The 19,072-nt window shown below is 45.6% G+C and overlaps 1 protein-coding gene, 1 non-coding gene and 1 pseudogene across 4 annotated transcripts in view; all 3 read right to left on the bottom strand.

Moving 5' to 3' along the window:
- Positions 1–1,011, bottom strand: part of LOC105478599 (lin-9 DREAM MuvB core complex component) — an 88,517-nt gene extending 87,506 nt beyond the window's left edge. The window contains exon 1 of one of the 3 annotated variants that reach the window (XM_011736076.2): positions 480–875. In XM_011736076.2, coding sequence (XP_011734378.2) covers positions 480–558 — 79 coding nt within the window. In that variant the 5' untranslated portion in view covers positions 559–875. Of the gene's footprint in view, positions 1–479; positions 876–996 lie in introns of those variants that run through there. The other 2 variants (XM_011736084.2, XM_071081476.1) reach the window with 2 other exon arrangements.
- A 7,619-nt stretch (positions 1,012–8,630) lies between these two features.
- Positions 8,631–8,734, bottom strand: LOC112426185 (small nucleolar RNA U13). The gene has a single exon (XR_003017474.2). It is a non-coding gene; the product is annotated as a small nucleolar RNA U13 (small nucleolar RNA).
- Positions 8,735–10,022: 1,288 nt separating this feature from the next.
- On the bottom strand, positions 10,023–18,368 carry LOC139355380 (Y-box-binding protein 1 pseudogene; annotated as a pseudogene).
- Between the last annotated feature and the right edge of the window lie 704 nt (positions 18,369–19,072).

The following is a 19,072-nucleotide window of genomic DNA, read 5'->3' on the forward strand; positions in this document are numbered from 1 at the left end:
AAGATCAGAAGCTGGGGCAAGAAGAAGGGGCCGTGGACCACACCGTGCCCAGCCCGAGCCCTCCCCCGGCCCCGGGACAGGCGAGTTACATAACCCCGGCGGGCGTCTCTCGGCGCCGGGCGAGTGGTGCAGGCGGCGAGGACAGCCCCCGCGCCCGGGGGCCGCTCTTCCCCCCATCTCGGCTGGGGGCAGGAGTCGGGCCAGGGGAGCAGCCACCGCCTCCGCCTGGCACAGGCTGGACTCCCGGGCTCTCGGTTTCCGGCCCTGGCGCTCACACAACCCCAGAAACCAACACACAGACACCATAACAAAGGCGGCGACGCGGCGGCAACACCGGAGTGGGAGGACTAGAGGACCACAGTGGGGCTGGCAGTCAGCCCACCTGCCCAGCTGAGGGCACGGCCGTCCGTCCCGGCCGGTGCAGCCGTGGGGCAGGCAGCAGGCGGGAAAAGGCGGGGGTGCTTTGAGGTGCTACTCACTCTCGTCAGGCAACTGGTCGAGCTCCGCCATCTTGAACGAGCCGCGCCGCTTTTTCAAAGGCTGCCCGCCGCGGTGCATTGTGGGGCGGAGACTGTCTTTGCGAGGGAGGTTCGAATGCGGAGCTCGCTGCCCGCGGCGCTGCGCCGCGCTGCTCCCGCCGCGGCTGGCTGAGGCGGGCCGGGCTCCGCCCGCGCCTGCCTGGGGAGGAGGTGCCGCCGAAGGGGGGCCGCACCTCGCCCCTCCGCCGCCGCCTCCGGCCGAGCAGGGCGGGAGGAAGGGAGAAAGGAGGCCGCGCGGCGAGGCCCGGCGCCGGAGTGCTGGGGGAGCAGCACCAGCTCCGGAGTCCCGCCCGGGCCCCGCTCCAGGCGCGTGTTCCGCGGCCCGCGCTGCAGCTGCGGGAACTGCAGGCTGTTTGTTCCGAGTGGAGAACTGGAGGGAAGCCCTGGCAGGGGGAAAGAAGCCCTCTGTTCTGGGACGTATTGCCCGAGGGGGCTCTACGCAAAGTGAAATATTCACGGTTCCCGAAACCCACATTGCTCGGGCGCCTCCGTCCCCTCACTTTTCCCGAGAGCGCCGGCTGCAGCAGCCCACTGCGCGTGGCGACGTCCGGGACTCGGCCCCAGCGGCCCCTCACCGGCCGGGCACGCCTTTCCCGAATGTTGGAAGCTGAGCTGCGTGCAGCGGGGGAGCGAGACCTTGAGAGGTCATGAAGTTGGTCATTTAGGCCGACAGCTAAAGAACTGTTCTGCTCAGCTGTTTCATCCATTCGACACTAGATCGTGCAGTGGGCTGGAAGAGAATTAGGAAAGGAAAAACAGGAGGCTTCGAGAGGATACAGAAAGGAACAGTGACACTACAAGGTGATAAACTACCTGATCAAATGTTACGATGATATTGGACGAGAATTTAACGAAATTGAAAGAAGCCCTAGGAAAAAAATTCACAATATCTGTAACACTTTCCAGTAATAAAGCACTGTTGCTTTTCAAAAATTCATTTAACAAATGTCATTGAGCTCCAGTCCTTTTCTCCAGGAATTTATGGGTTTGGAGGAATGGGACCGCTAAGCAAACATGGGTGAATCCCAGGAACTACAAAGTTAAAAGGCGGTTTACTAAGATGACACAGAGGCCCGCCCAGGCTAAGGAGTTGAACTTGCTTAGTGCACTGGAGCAGTGGAAAAGTCGGGTTTTACCTAAAGATGGGGTATGTTTCTATTTGTGTTTTCGAACAAAAATATGGGAAATGGATTGGTGGGGGACAAGATGAGAGCCTAGAAACCAGTCAGGAAGAAGCTTATTGGGGGCATACAAAGGACAGAAGAGAGATGACTGCACTGGTAGCTAGAGAGGTGCAGAGGGTGGGCTCTGGAGCCCCAGGGCCTCGATGGGAAGAATCCAGATGGGCTGCTAGTTGTATAATCTCCGGCACGTTGGTTTCCTAACCGAATTCTCTGTGCCTCAGTTTCTTATCTGTAAAATGCAAGTAACAGAGTTGTTTTGAGGGCTAAATGATTTGATAGATGTAAGGACCTTATAATAGCTGCTAACACCCATCAGTTAGCCACTACCACCACCATCACCACAGCATAGGCAGTATTAGACAGAGGTGGCAGCATGCACTCCACCTTTCAAGACGTGGAAAATAAAGGATTGGGTGAGTCACTGGGTGTGAGGAGAAGGAAGTCTCATTGCTGATGCCAGCTTTGTGCCTTGGGTAACTGGGTGCTGCTATGCTAAGGTAGGAGGGAGAGCAGGGAGGGTGAAAGTTCAGTTTTACAAAGTAATCCTTCAGAGCTAGCTTAACCTCTCCTTTGCCTTCTAAACACACTCTGATCTGCTCTCTAAGAAGATTAAAACACTGGTCCTTGTTGTCAGCACCTGGGGGGCGGGCTGCAGCAGCTTGCACTTCACTATCAATTTGGAGAGGAGAGCAGGAAAAGGTCAGCCCTTTAAGAATGAAAGAATAGAAATTTAAACATGAGAGGCCGGGCGCGGTGGCTCACGCCTGTAATTCCAGCACTTTGGGAGGCCGAGATGGGCGTATCACGAGGTCAGGAGATCGAGACCATCCTGGCTAACACGGTGAAACCCCGTCTCTACTAAAAACACAAAAAATTAGCCGGACGTGGTGGCGGGCGCCTGTAGTCCCGGCTACACGGGAGGCTGAGGCAGGAGAATGGCGTGAACTTGGGAGGGGGAGCTTGCAGTGAGCCGAGATTGTGCCACTGCACTCCAGCCTGGGCGACAGAGCAAGACTCCGTCTAGAAAAAAAAAAAAAAAAACATGAGAGGTTATGAGTGGGAGAAGCAAAAGCCTTGTGTGAATGTCATGATGGTCAAGGTGTCATTAGACCAAGGCAAACCTGGTTTTATTATGAGGCAGTTTTCATGTACACGCAACAACACAACCACTGTTTAAATCAATGTTTTTAGACCCTTCCCTGATAATCTGCCTTTTAAACAAAAACTCTAAGTGACTCTTCTCATAAATCCAAAGCCTGAAGCTGTATCCTAGCCCCAGATCTAGCACTTAGCTGTGTGATCGAAGCCAAGGCACACCTAACTCTTCAATAAGGTTCGTTATTGAATATTTATGACAGATGTTACAAGGATTGGCTTACTTGATTCTCCCAACAACCTGGTAATTTGTCCAAAGACAATGGCAAGCAAGTACTAGAAGCAGGAATCTAGCCCACTTTTCGGTGCCTCAGTGACTCCCTCTGTGATGGGAGGATTACACGTATGTTTTTGTCCATTTGTGCTGCTATAACAAAACATCTGAGACTGGGTAATTTATAGAGAATTTTTTTTTTTTTTTTTTTGAGACAGAGTTTCGCTCTTGTTACCCACACTGGAGTACAACGGTGTGATCTCGGCTCACTGCAACCTCTGCCTCCTGGGTTTAAACAATTCTCCTGCCTCTGCCTCCAGAGTAGCTGGGATTACAGCTGCCTGCCACCACTCCTGGCTAATTTTTGTATTCTTAGTAGAGAGACAGGATTTCACCAGGTTGGCCGGGCTGGTCTTGAACTCCTGACCTCAAGTGATCTACCTGCCTCAGCCTCCCAAAGAGCTGGGATTACAGGCACGAGCCAGCGTGCCCAGCCAACAACAATAATTTATTTATCACCGTTTCAAACGCTGGGGAAGTCCAAGATCAAAGTGCCAATGTTGGCGTCTGGTGATGGCAGCTCTCTGTTTCCAAGATGGTGCCTCATTGCTCCATCCTCTGGAGGGGATGCATGATGTGTCCTCACATGGTAGAAGGGACAGAAAGGCAAGAAAGCACTTCCATCAACCTTGAGCCCTTTCACAAGGGTATTAACCCCATTCACGAAAGCAGAACCCTCATGACTTAATCACCTCCCAGAGGCCACACCACTTAATACTGTTGCATTGGGGATTATGTTACAATTGAATTTGAGAGGGAAAACCATCATTCAAACCATAGCAACATGCGACACGGGTATTAAATTTCCTGCAATCACTTATTCCCATTTTAAATGATGTGACTGTGTGTGTTGTTTGCTTTTTTAAAAAAACAAACCATGGTATGGATAAGGTCATCAAGTCGTGAAAAACCTAAATAAAAATACACCATAAGAAACATCTCATGTACCTCATAAATATATCCACCTACTATGTACCCATAAAAATTCCAAAAATATTTTTAAAATACCGTAAGAAAAATAAACATGGCCACATTTTAGAAATATCCGGTTTGACCATTATCTAGTCCTATGGTCTATTTATCAATTATTGGGTTAGATTATTTTTGTGAAAACAGTTGCAGTGACTAAAGATAAAACGTGTGTGTCGGGGGCCTGGTGCAGTGGCTCACACCTGTAATCCCACCACTTTGGGAGACTGAGGCAGGTGGATCACCTGAGCACCTGAGATCAGGGGTTTGAGACCAGTCTGACCAACATGGTGAAACCCCGTCTCTACTAAAAATACAAAATTAGCCAGGAGTAGTGGCTTGCGACTGTGATCCAAGCTACTGGGAAGGCTGAGGCAGGAGAATTGCTTGAACCCAAGCAGTGGAGATTGCAGTGAGCTGAGATCACACCACTGCACTCCAGCCTGGGTGAAAGAGTGAGACTCTGTCTCAAAAAAAAAAAAAAATAGTGTGTGTGTATATAATATGTGTGTGAATGTTTTTATAAATACTATTGATAAACTTTGGAATTTGAGTTAGTAATGAACAAATAAAGACAATTCAGCTTGCCTTGCTTGAGTATCTCAGCCAACAATGAGGTAAAAAGGCTCTCCAGCCTATACATATATATATTTTTAAGTTATGTTGCTGGTGGGACTCCACACTCAGCACTTCCTCTTCCAGCATCCAAGTACACCAGGAGTACTGATGGCCCCAGGATCTAGGTTCAAATTGCAGTTCACCTACTTCCCTTGTGTGTGTTCTTGAACAAATTACACTCAGTAGTAGTTTTTAGCTTTCTTCTCCCTTTCTTGAAGGGTTATTAGGAAGATTACATGATATATTATAAATTAAGTGCCTATCAAGATCTCTAGTGACTGTTGGTATCTTTCCTTAATGAGAACCCCTCTTTTACAACATAAATATTCTCAAAAATGTGCCCAATGGCCCTCCCGGTAATTCCCTTCAGAATCCTCTCCCTGAACATGTTCAGAGCAGTGGAAACAGGCACGAGGAGTGAGAGCAGAAGACATGGGTTCTAAGCCTTGCTTTACCTCTTGTGAGCACCATGATCTTGGACAAGTCATTCAACCTTTCTGCCTTTGTCTTTCCCGTTTGGGGAGTGAATATAACTACACTGCCCTATCTAGATCACAATGTGAGAATGCATGTCCATAAAATTGAGATAATAAAAGATAAAATTCTTTACATGTGCTAGATACTATGGATAACATCCAAGTTTAGTGGAGTTTAGTATGTTACACTACTCTAATGAAAACTATTACAAAACTTTTTAAAAAATCATATACAATACAAATGTGAAACTGATAATGAACCAAAGACCTAAATGTAAAAGCTAAACTATAAAAATTCCTAAAAGAAAACATAGGTGTAAATCTTCATGACCTTAGATTAAGCAATAGTTTCTCAGCTATGACACAAAAGCACAATCAACCAAAGAAAGTATAAATTGGACCTCATCAAAATTAAAAATTTGTGTGCTTCAAAGGACACTATCAAGAAAGCAAAAAGACAACCCTTAGAATGGGAGAAAATATTTGCAAATTTTATATCTGATAAAGCACTTGTATCCAAAACATTTTTTTTTTTTTTTTGAGACGGAGTCTCGCTCTGTCACCCAGGCTGGAGTGCAGTGGCCGGATCTCAGCTCACTGCAAGCTCCTCCTCTCGGGTCTACGCCATTCTCCTGCCTCAGCCTCCCGAGTAGTTGGGACTACAGGCACCCGCCACCTCGCCCAGCTAGTTTTTTGTATTTTTTTTTAGTAGAGACAGGGTTTCACCGTGTTAGCCAGGCTGGTCTCGATCTCCTGACCTCGTGATCCGCCCGTCTCGGCCTCCCAAAGTGCTGGGATTACAGGCTTGAGCCACCACGCCCGGCCTCAAAACATTTAAACACATTTAAAACTCTGATAGGTTGATAATAAAAAGACAAATAATCCTATTCAAAAATATGCGAAGGATCTGAATAGACATTTCTCCACAGTAGATAAGTCAATAAGCGCACAAAAGGCTGTTCAAGATCATTATTATTGGGGAGCTACAAATCAAAACCACAATGAGATACCAATTTACACCCACTGAGATAGCTATGATGAAAAAGACAGATAATAACAAGTGTTGGCAAGGATGTGAAGAAATCAGAACACCGTGTACTGCTATTGGGAATGTAAAATGGTGCAGCTGCTATGGAAAACAATATGGTGAGTCTTCAAAGATTTACACATGCAAAAGTACTATACTATTATGATCCAGCAATTCTACTCTGAATATAAATACCCAAAATAATTAAAAGCAAGGACTCAGATATTTGTACACCCATGTTCTTAGCAGTATTATTTCACAATAGCCAAGAGTTGGAAGCAACTTAAGTATTTATTGATGGATGAATGGAAAAAGAAAATGTGGTATATAAATACAATGGAAAATTATTTAGTCTAAAAAAGGAAGAAAATTCTGTCATATATGAGGGGTCTTAAGAAAGTTCATGGAAAATGCATATTATGAAAAAACTGGGCCGGGCGTGGTGGCTCAAGCTTGTAATCCCAGCACTTTGGGAGGCCGAGACGGGTGGATCACGAGGTCAGGAGATCGAGACCATCCTGGCTAACACGGTGAGACCCCGTCTCTACTAAAAAAAATACAAAAAACTAGCCGGGTGAGGTGGTGGGCGCCTGTAGTCCCAGCTACTCAGGAGGCTGAGGCAGGAGAATGGCGTCAACCTGGGAGGCGGAGCTTGCAGTGAGCTGAGATCTGGCCACTGCACTCCAGCCTGGGCAACAGAGCGAGACTCTGTCTCAAAAAAAAAAAAAAAGAAAAAAGAAAAAACTGGCCATGCATGGTGGCTCATATCTGTAATCCCAGCACTTTGGGAGGCCGAGGCAAGCAGATCACCTGGGGTCGGGAGTTCAAGACCAGCCTGGCCAAAATGGCAAAACCCCGTCTCTACTAAAAATACAAAAAATAGCTGGGCATGGTGGCAGGCGCCTGTAATCCCAGCTTTTCAGGAGGCTGAGGCAGGAAAATTGCTTGAACCCGGGTGGTGAAGGTTGCAGTGAGCTGAGATTGCATCACTGCACTCCAGCCTGGGCAACAGAGCAAGATTCCATCTCAAAAAAAAAAAAAAAAGGGGAAAAACTATGCATGAATTTCAAAATTTTTTTGCACAAAAATAAACTTGTACTTACTTGTTATAACATGTCTGAATGGGATCTAGTCTGAAACATCAATTTGAACAGAGTCGGCCGGGCACGGTGGCTCAAGCCTGTAATCCCAGCACTTTGGGAGGCCGAGACGGGAGGATCACGAGGTCAGGAGATCGAGACCATCCTGGCTAACACAGTGAAACCCCGTCTCTACTAAAAATACAAAAACTTAGCCCGGCGAGGTGGCAGGCGCCTGTAGTCCCAGCTACTCGGGAGGCTGAGGCAGGAGAATGGCGTGAACCCGGGAGGCGGAGCTTGCAGTGAGCTGAGATCCGGCCACTGCACTCCAGCCTGGGTGACAGAGCGAGACTCCGTCTCAAAAAAAAAAAAAAAAAAAAAAAAAAAAAAAAAAAATTTTGAACAGAGTCCCTTTCAGAGCAACATAAATTCTGCTAAAATTGAAGCAAGAACAAACATCAGTGGTGAAGCTTGATGGTGGACAAATGGAAGCTTTACAGTGAAGCTTGGGTGGAAGAATGATGAAATTGATGCTCTTAAAGCAAACTAAATATGGCCTGAGAAGAAGTCCATACTTCTATATTTGAGTCCTTGTGGACTAACTATAACCTACTGTAATAGGCAGACAAGATTAAAAACTTAGGAGTATGTGCCTGTAACAATCGCTGAGTCTTGGCCAATCCCAGCAGCCATACTTCAACCACTCATAGACTGCTGAGTGTTCAAACTGTGTTCAAATAAGGCAAACGTCAACCTGTAACCAATCCAGCTGTTTCTGTACCTCACTTCCGATTTCTGTATGTCACTTTACTTTTTTTGCCTACAAATTTGTTCTTACCATGAGGCACCCCTGGAGTCTCTCTGAATCTGCTGTAATTCTAGGGGCTGCCCAATTTACGAATTGTCCATTGCTCAATTAAACTCCTTTAATTAGGCTGAAGTTTTTCTTTTAACAATGATTTGCAAAAAGTTTTTGAGGATGATGCACCAAAGAATTCAGCAGTTTACAAATAGATAACTCATTTTAAGAGAGGACAAGATGATATTGAAGATGAAACCTGAAGCAACAGAGCATCCACATCAATTTTCAAGGAAAAAATTAACCTTATTTGTGCCCTAGTTGAGGAAGACCAATTATTAACAGCAGAAACAATAGCCAACACCATAGATACCTCAATTGGCTCAGTTTACACAATTCTAACAGAAAAATTAAAGTTGAGCAAACTTTTCATTTGATGGATGCCAAAACAGTTGCATTCAGATCAGTTGCAGACAAGAGCAGAGAACAGAGCATATTTTTTTCCTTCCATATCAGACAGGTAATGTGCCGATGTTGTAACAAGGTTCAAGGGTGGGACACCTCACAAATGAGCATGAACACGCAGTCATCGTGCTCAGCAGCTACAAAAGGATTGAGCAGAGCTTTCAATGGAAATTTTAAACAAGTGGGGTCAGGATCCTGAAGCACTTCCTTGAAAAATCATAACAGGAGATGAGGCGTGGCTTTACCAATAGGATCCTGAAGACAAGGCACAATCAAAACAATGGCAACCAAGAGGTGGTCCAGTCACAGAAAAAGCGGACCAGTCAAGAGCAAAGGTCATGGCAATAGTTTTTTGGGATGCTTGAGGCATTTTACTTTTTAACTCTCTGGAGGCCCAAAGAATGATAACATCTGCTTATTATGGGAGTGTTTTGAGAAAGTTAGTCAAAGCTGTAGCAGAAGATGCCTGGGAAACCTTCACTAGGGAGTCTTTCTCTGCCACAACAATGCTCTTGTTCATTCCTCTCATCAAAATGGGTAACTGTGCAAGCAAGACTTTCAACAGGCTGGACGCGGTGGCTCATGCCTATAATCCAGCACTTTGGGAGGCCAAGGTGGGTGAATTGCTTGAGCCCAGGAATTAGAGACCAGCCTGGGCAACATGGTGAAACCCCATTTCTATAAAAAATACAAAAATTAGCCAGGCGTGGTGGCGCATGCCTATAGTCCCAGCTGCTCAGAAGGCTGAGGTGGGAGAATTGCTTGAGCCCAGGGGGTAGAGATTGTCGTGAGCCGTGATTGTGCCATTGCACTCCAGCCTGGACTACAGAGTGAGGCCCTGCCTCAAAAAACAAACAAACAAACAAACAAACAAATAAATAGAGTTTCAAAAGGAAATCATTAGGCATCTACCTTACAGTCCTGATTTGCCTCCTTTTGCCTTCTTTTCATTTCCTAATCTTTTAAAAAACCGTAAAAGTACACCTATTTTTCTTCAGTTAATATCGTAAAAGAGACTGCACTGACATGGTTACATTCCCAGGACCCTCAGTTCTTTAGGGATGGACTAAATGGCTGGTATCATTGCTTACAAAAGTGTCCTGAACTTGGTGAAGTCTCTGTTGAGAAATACAGTTTATATTTTTTATTTTAATTTTTTCGACAATTATTTAAGATCTTTATTGACAAGTGCTTGCAGTTCATTGACTATTTTGAAAAAACACCAAGTTGTAAACTTTTATTACAAATTTAAAATGAAGTTCTTGTCTCATCTTGACCAGATATGAAACAATTTAAAAATCTTTAGAGACATATTGAGAAAAACCAGACTTTTTTTTTTTTTTTTTTAGAAAACCACATTTGTTATTACCGAAAAGAGTTGTCTCTAGGAAAAAAGTGATTTAAAAAACCCAAGCTGCATAGATAATGCAGATAGTTCTAGTAACTGGTCAGCAGCAAAAAGCAAACAATGTCTTCAGCTCCAATCTTTTGTTCATTTCTTATTGCTGCAGTTTCCCATTCATTTCTTCTTGTTGTATGACTAAAGGGGATGATGGTAGAGATGGTAAGTTGGTATTTACTCAGCCCTACCCTGCTCAGCCTTGGACATGGGCAAATTTTCAGCTGCTTTTGTCTCTTTGCCATATTGTGGTTTAGGGTTTTCTGGGTCTCCATCTGGGTACCAACATTGCTGCTGACCTGGGGTCTAATCTCCTTGATTTTTTTTTTTTTTAAATCCTCTTCATCACCATCCTCTCAAGGCTGTCTTTGGCTAGGAGGGCCCCAGCGGAATTGTGGCCTATAGCCACATACATATCTTGCCTCATTGGTCTACGTGGTGCTCCTGCACCCTGGCTGTCAACACCCCCCATCTCCGCTCCCTGCGCTGGAGGGCTGGAACACTGTGGTCCACGCCCATAGGGTCTCCTCAGGTAGTAGGGCAGGAACCCTCTCCTGAGGAAGGGCCGGTCTTGTTGGGCCTGGCCTTTGGGAGCACTCTCCCATCCTTCCTTCTTTTCCCCACGCTCACTGTTCTGGTAATTCCACTCGTAATTGTGTGGAGGACCCCCAGGATGTGGATAGCTTCTATAATGGTTACGACCTGCTCCACATTTACTGCCTTGCAGTGGAACTCCACCAGGGCTGTGACATCTGCTGCCTCCGCACCCTTTTCTCCTTCAGCGTCAGACTCCACAGTCTCTCCAGCTCCTACACTGCCAAGGTACTTCCTGGGGTTCTTTTTAAATGGCAGATGCGTTTCTTACATTGAATCATTTTCCTTTTCCCAAAATCTTTGCTATGACCTTCTTGTCCCTACCCAGAGGACCATGGATGTGAGGCCGCCAAGGCCAGTACTCCCTGGGCAGCCAAGGCTGGTGGTAGAGGTGTGGCTACTATCAGGGCTTTCTGGGGTATGCTCTCAGCTCCTGATCAAACTTGATTTTTTTATTTTTATTTTTTGAAACAGGGTCTCACTCTGTTGCTTAAGCTGAATTGCAGTGGTACAATCGTAGCTTACTGCAGCCTCAACCTCCCTGGCTCAAGGAATCCTTCCACTTCAGCCTCCCGAGTAGCTGGGAATACAGATGCGTACGACCACCCAGCTAATTATTTATTTTTTGAGACAGAGTCTTGCTGTGACGCCCAGGCTGGAGAGCAATGGCGCAATTTCGGCTCACTGCAACCTCCGCTTCCTGGGTTCAAGCGATTCTCCCGCCTTAGCCTCCTGAGTAGCTGGAATTACAGGCACGTGCCACCACGCCCAGCTAATTTTTGTATTTTTAGTAGAGACGGGGTTTCACCATGTTGGTTAGGCTGGTCTCAAACTCCTGGGCTCAAGTGAACCTCCTACCTTGGCCTCCCAAAGTGCAGGGATTACAGGTGTAAGTCACTGCACCCAGCCTTTAAAAAAAAAAAATCACTTAATTCAATTTTTCCACTAACTTCTTGAAGTCCTCTTGTACTACAGCATAGATCAATCTTGAAGACTTTATGCTCAGCCAAATAAGCCAGTGAAATAACACATAAGGATAAATACTGTAGGATTCCACTTATGTGAGGAACCTGGAGTTCTTAAATTCATAGAGAAAAAGCAGAATGGTGCTTGCCAGGGGTTGAGGGGTAGAGGAGTGAGGAGTTATTGTTTAATGGGTACAGAGTTTCAGTTTTGGATGATAAAAAAGTTCTGGAGGTGGATGGTGGTGATGGTTTCACAACAATGTGTATATACTTAGTGCCACTGAACTGTACACTTTAAAATGGCTAAAATGGTAAAAATTATGTGCATTTTACCATAAGAAAAAAATTCATATTACACAAACATTACAAGTACAATTCCAATTACTAAATATATTTGCATATTTAAAGCTCAGAACAAAAGATATCCAATGTTTATGGTGGTTATCTCTGTGTGATAGGGCTATGGGTGCTTTTAATTTTCTCTGAATCTGTATTTATAACAGAGAAGTTATAAGTAGTAAATTATATAAAATTATGAGCAGTAAAATGTTTTTTATTACTTTTGCCGGTAATGCAAGCCCGAAATATTTTGTATTATCTTTTTTTTTTGAGACAGAGTTTCTCTCTTGTCACCCAGGCTGTATTGCAATGGCACGATCTTGGCTCACTGCAACCTCTGCCTCCCAGGTTCAAGCAATTCTGCCTCAGCCTCCCGAGTAGCTGGGATTACAGGCACCTGCCACCACAATGGCTAATTTCTATATTTTTGGTAGAGACAGGGTTTTGCCATGTTGGCCAGGCTGGTCTCCAACTCCTGACCTCAGGTGATCTGCCCAACTTGGCCCCCCAAAGTGCTGGGATCACAGGCGTGAGCCACCATGCCTGGCCTTGTATGACTTTTGTAATAAAAGCAGGCATTGAAAAATGTGGTAAAAGAGGGGAACAATAGACACTTGAGGGTGGAGAGTGGGAGGAGGGAGCAGATCAGAAAAATAACTGTTGGCTAATAGGCTTAGTACCTGGGTGATGAAATAATCTGTACAACAAACCCCCATGACATGAGTTTACCTATATAACAACCTGCACATGTGCCCCTGAACCTAAAATAAACGTTAAACAAAAAGAAAAAAGTGGTATGTCATAAAATGAAGTATTATTCATCCATAAAAAGGAATGAAGTACTGGTAAATGTTACAACATGAATGAACTTTGAAAACATCATATGCTAAGTGAAAGAAGCCAGCCATAGAAGATCACATATTGTGTGATTCCACTCATGTGAAATGTCCAGAATAGGCAAATCCATGGAAAGAAAGGGCAGATTAGGGATTGCTTAGGGCTGATGGGAATAGGGGCAGGGGTGGGGGATGGGGAGTGACTACTAATGAGTACAGGGTTTCTCTCTTCTCTCTTTCTTTTTTAGAGACAAGGTCTTGCTTGCTGTTGCCCAGGCTGAAGTATAGTGGCCTTATCATAGCTCACTGCAGCCTAGAACTCTTGGGGCTCAAGCAATCCTCCTGCCTCAGCTTCTGGAGTGGCTGGGACTACAGTGTGTGCCACCAAGCCTGGCTAAATATTTTTTTTTTTTTTTTTTGCAGAGACAGGGATCTCATCATGTTGCTTATGCTGGTCTTAAACTCCTGGTGAGAGGTGAAGCCAGCTGGGCTTCTGGGTCGGGTGAGCACTTGGAGAGCTTTTCTGTCCAGCTAGAGGATTGTAAATGCACCAATCAGCACTCTGTGTCTAGCTAGAGGATTGTAAATGCACCAATCAATATTCTGTAAAAATTGACCAATCAGCACTCTGTAAAATGGACCAATCAGTACTCTGTAAAATAGACCAATAAACAGGACATGGGCGGGGCCAAATATGGAAATAAAAGCTGGCCACCCAAGCCAACAGCAGCAACCTGCTGTGGTTCCTTTCCGGTGTGCGGTTTAGCTCTTTATAATAACCCTTGCAGCTGCTTATTCTTTGGGTTCACACCACCTTTAAGAGCTGTAACACTCACCACGGAGGTCCGCCGCTTCGTTCTTGAAGTCAGCAAGACCACAAACCCACCAGAAGGAAGAAACTTTGGACACATCTGAAGGAACAAACTCCGGGACACAACGTCTTTAAGAGCTCTTAACACTCACCAGGAAGGTCCACAGCTTCATTTTTGAAGTCAGTGAGACCAAAAACCCACCAGAAGGAACCGACTCTGGACACGCTGGCCTCAAAGGATCCTCCTGCCTCAGCCTCCCAAAGTGCTAGAGCCACCATATCCAGTCCACTGTACAGGGTTTCATTTTGGGTTGATGAAAATGTCCTCAAATTGACCAGGTGTGGTGGCTCACGCCTGTGATCCCAGCACTCTCGGAGGCTGAGGAGGGTAGATCACCTGGGGAGAGGAGTTCAAGACCAGCCTGACCAATACGGTGAAACCCTGTCTCTCTTAAAAATACAAAAATTAACCAGGGGTGGTGGTGGGCAGCTGTAATCCCAGGTACTCGGGAGGCTGAGGCTGGAGAATCACTTGAACCCGGGAGGTGGAGGTTCAGTGAGTTCGAGATCATGCCACTGCATTCCAGCCTGGGCAACAGAGCAAGACTCCGTTTCATAAAAGAAAAAAACAACGTCCTGAAATCAACCGTGGTGATTGCACAACTCTGTGCCTACAGTAGTCCCCACTTCTCCAGAGTTTCTCTTGCCATGGTTTCAGTTACCCCTGAACCACTGAGGTCCGAAAAGAGATGAGTACAGTGTAAGATATTTAGAGACAGAGTTACAATATACAGTAACTTTTATTACAGTATACATTTGTTACAGTATATTGCTGTGATTGTTCCATTCTGTTTTATTATTTTTTTTGAGACCGGGTCTCTGTCATCCAGGCTGGAGTGCAGGGGTGTAGTCATGGCTTACTGTAGCCTGGACCGCCCCAGGCTCGGGTGATATTCCTACCTCAGCCTCCACAGTAGCTGGGACCACAGGCATGCATCACCACACCCGGCAATTTTTGTATATTTTATAGAGTTGGGGTTTTGCCATGTTGCCGAGGCTGGTCTTGAACTCCTAGGCTCAAGCAATCCGCCTGCCTTGGCCTCCCAAAGTGCTGGGGTTACATGCCTGAGCCACTGTGCCCAGCCTGTTCTATGTTATTGTTAGTTATTGTTAATCTCTTAGCTAATTTACAAATTAAACTTTATCATAGGTATGTAGGTATAGAAAAAACAGTATATATAGGATTCAGCACTATCATCAGTTTCAGGCATCCAATGGGGGTCTTGGAATGTATCCTCCAGGGTTAAGTGTGAACTATATACAATAGTATATACTAAAAACTATTGAATTGTATATTTTTAAATAGGTGAATTGTGGTATGTGAAGTATAACTCAATAAAGGTGTTACAAGGAAAATCTTGTTTTCAGACTTTAGGTTTTATCCCAATCTAAAATCTTTAGTAGTCATTTTGTATTAGACCCATTCCTAGGTACTTAATGAAGATGTGAAGTCAAAGAGAGACACTGCTGGGCAATTTTATTTATTTTTCGAGATGAGATCTCACTGTGTTGCTCAGGCTGGACAGCAGTGGCACAATCACAGCTCCTGCAACTTCAGCCTCCCAGACTCAAGCCACATCCTCCCACCTCAGACTCCCAAATAACTGCAACTACAGGGGTATGCTACTACAGGGGCACACTGCTATTTTTTGTAGAGACAGGGTGTTGCCATGTTGTCCAGGCTGGTCTAGAACTCCTGAGCTCAAGCAATCTGCCATCAGTCTCCCAAAGTGATGGGATTACAGGCACTTGGCCTGTTCAGAATTTCTTTCTTTTTTATTTTTATTTTTTGTGAGACGGAGTCTCGCTCTGTTGCCTAGGCTGGAGTGCAATGGTGCGATCTCGGCTCACTGCAAGCTCCGCCTCCCAGGTTCATGCCATTCTCCTGCCTCAGCCTCCAGAGTAGCTGGGACTACAGGCGCCCGCCACCACGCCCGGCTAATTTTTTGTGTTTTTAGTAGAGACAGGGTCTCACTGTGTTAGCCAGGATGGTCTCGATCTCCTGACCTCGTGATCCACCCACCTCGGCCTCCCAAAGTGCTGGGATTACAGGCATGAGCCACCGCGCCTGGCCCAGAATTTCTTAAATGAATTAGCAAATATAAGCTAGAGGAGCCCACCAGCCCAGGCTACCCAAGGAGGAATACCTTGTTATCAGAACTGCCCAAACCAGAAAGATTGGATGACTCAACACAGTGCAGATTTGTGAATTCTAACCCAGAAAGATTACCCCTTCAGGACACGTATGTGTCCAAGGAAACATTAAGAGTTCAATAGCCTGGGCAACATAGTCAAACTCTGTCTCCACAAAAATTACCTGGGCAAGGTGGTGTGCGCCTGTAGTCCCAGCTACTCAGGAGGCTGAGGTGTGAGGATCAGATGGGCTGGGTAGGTTGAAGCTGCAGTGAGCTATGATTGCACCACTGCAGTCCAGCCTGGGAAACAGAGCAAGACCCTGTCTCCAAAAAAAAAAAAAAAAAAAAAAAAAAGAGGTTTATAGTCATCAATTCTGCTTTCTCTTCATAACCCCTAGTATTCTAGGCAATTTAAAATTTAATAGGGTACAATTATCCAGTAGTTGGCCAGCAAATACTTATTAAGCACCTACTATGTGGTAGGAACTAAGGTTGCAAAATTCAATGTGACATAGTGCCTTACTCTTACAGAGCTTTCAGGCTAATAGAAGATAGAGACACATGCCATAAGCAATTGCAATAGTTTGACAAGAGCTACCCTAGAGCTGAGGTCAAGATACTGTAGGAGCATAGTGGAGTGTGGGGTGTAGGATAGGAAAAGAACTATTTTTTTCCTTGATAATCATTGGGTTTGTGGCTGAAGCCCCTATAACAAAAGATAAACAAGAAAAGTATACACATTTATTTATTTAAGTTTCATGTGACATGGGAGACTTTAAAAGGAAACAGGGCTGGGCACAGTGGCTCACACCTGTAATCCCAGCACTTTGGGAGGCTGAGGTGGTCTGATCACCTGAGGCCAGGAGTTTGAGACTAGCCTGGCCAAGATGGCAAAACCCAGTCTCTACTAAAAATACAAAAATTAGCCGGGCATGGTGGTGTGCGCCTGTAATCCCAGCTACTTGGGAGGCTGAGGCAGGAGAATCGCTTGAACCCGGGAGGCAGAGCTTGCAGGGATTCGAGATCAAGGCACTGCACTCCAGCCCAGGCGACAGAGCAAACCTCCGTCTCAAAAAAAACAAAAAAAGGAAATAGCCCAAAGAAACAGGTAAATCTGTGTATATTTTGATGGAGAAGTGGATGGTCATGGAAAAATATAATTGGATAAAAAGTATGATCTAATGTTAATAAACTGTGAGGGGACCACTTAGCAAGATCTATTTGTTCCAATTTTTCTTTGTGTCTCTGTGTGTTCAGAGATAAGGATGTCCTTTTCCTCTAGGTATATGGATGGACCTCTCCAATGAGGTCTCATGACCTGCTTCAAGGGAGAAGGCTGAGAGGAAGATGAGAATGACCTACTTGCTTCTGCTGTTTTCTCAAATACCAAAGTGCCGTATTTGTGGGTAGGATGTCCTAAACTTATTCAGAGGTTGGTAGGGGTTGAGGTAAGAAATGTTTTCCAGTCTTTGAACTGAGACCTGAAGCCTGAGTAGAAGTTAGAGAGAGGAAGTGGAAGAAGAAAGTACTATGATTGGCAGAAAGTCATGCGTAAAGGCCCAGGGCAAAGAAAGAACATAGCTTTTATCCCAGGAACTTTACGTAGTTGAGGATGGTTGGAGAGTTTAAAATTAGATGTGGCAAAAGGTAAGACTCAAGAGATAAACAGGGGCCTCATAAATATAGAGGGCTTTTGAAACCTTTCCTGAAGTGCGTTTTGATACCTATGGAGGTGCACCACTGTTAGGGTTCTCTAGAGAGAGAGAACCAACAGGGGATGGTTAGATAGATAGATAGATAGATAGATAGATAGATACCTAGATAGATACCTAGATAGATACATATACAGACAAAGGAGAAGGGATTTATTAGGGAATTGGCTCACATGATTCTGGAAGCTGAGAAGTCCCATGACAGGCCATCTGCAAGCTGGAGACCCTGGGATGCTGATATTGCGGCTCAATCCAAGTCAAAAAGTCTTAAAACGAGGGATGCCAATGGTGTAATTCTCTCAGCCCAAGCCCCAAAGCCTGAGAACCTGGTGAGGTGGTGCTCATGAAAGCCCTAGAGTCTCAAGGCTGGAGAGCCTGGGGTCCTGATATCCAAGGACAGGAGGAGAAGAGTATGTCCCAGCTCCAGGAGAGAGAGGAAATCCTTTTCTCTCCTTTTTTTTTCTATCTTGGCCCCGAGCCAACTGGATGGTGCCCAGCCACACTGAGGGAAGATCTTCCCCTCTTAGTCCACTGACTCACAAGCCAGTCTGCTTTGGAAACCCAGACAGACACACCGAGAAGGAATGTTTTACCATCTCTCTAGGTGTTCCTTAATCCAGTCCAGTTGACACCTAACCTTAACCATTACAGCCACTGAGATCTCCAGCCTCCAACTGCTGCCCCTAAGATCTGCCACAGTATTCATATCAACACCATGCTCTCCCCAGGCTGCTCCTAGCCAATAACTGTGCATGGCCGAGCTGCTCAAACCAGGCCATATCCATGCCTCCTCTAATGAGCTGTCTTGGTTGTGGGGACTCCTGTGTGGTCTGGTCACAATAGGCTGCACGCTTACCTGTGGAGCTGCCTGGAGCCTGATGGTGACCCTTGGCCAACACTATGGAATATATCAAATGATGTTCTATAACCATCAGTGTGTGGATTGTTTGGGGAACAGGACATACTGGCCTATCAGCATTGTTTAATAATTGTTTCTTTGATGGAGCCTGGAGGATTTCAATATTAAGGCTGGTCACGGAGCTAAAACATGCCTACGTGACCAATTCACTCTAAGAGATCCCACCATGAGTGAACTTTGGACTTCCTGGTATATACACACATGACGGTTCAAGACCTGAGCATGTAGCACATCCAGTGGGAGTCAGCAGAGGGAGGACAAAGAAGCCTGTGCCTGAGATCTCTAGCCCCTTCTTTGCATAACTTTGCCTGCTGTTACCATACTGTATCCTTTGCCTGTTAAAAACTGATATGTGAGGGCTGGGTTGGGTGGCTCATGCCTGTAATCCCAGCACTTTGGGAGGCCAAGGTAGGTGGATCATGTGAAGTCTGGAGTTCAAGACCAGCCTAGCCAACATGGTGAAACCCTGTCTCTAATAAAAATACAAAAATTAGCTGGGCGTGGTGGTGCACACCTGTAATCCCAGCTACTCAAGAGGCTGAGGTGGGAGAATTGCTTGAACCAAGGAGGTGGAGGTTGTGGTGAGCCAAGATCCGCCACTGCACTCCAGCCCCGGTGACAGAGCGAGACTGTGTCTCAAAAAACAAAACAAAACAATGCAAAACTCATCTGTATGAGTATAGAAACTGTTGGAGTCCTGTGAGTCCTTTCAGCAAG

The sequence above is a fragment of the Macaca nemestrina genome, chromosome 1 (assembly GCF_043159975.1).
Source record: "Macaca nemestrina isolate mMacNem1 chromosome 1, mMacNem.hap1, whole genome shotgun sequence".
NCBI classification, from domain to species: Eukaryota; Metazoa; Chordata; class Mammalia; order Primates; family Cercopithecidae; genus Macaca; species Macaca nemestrina.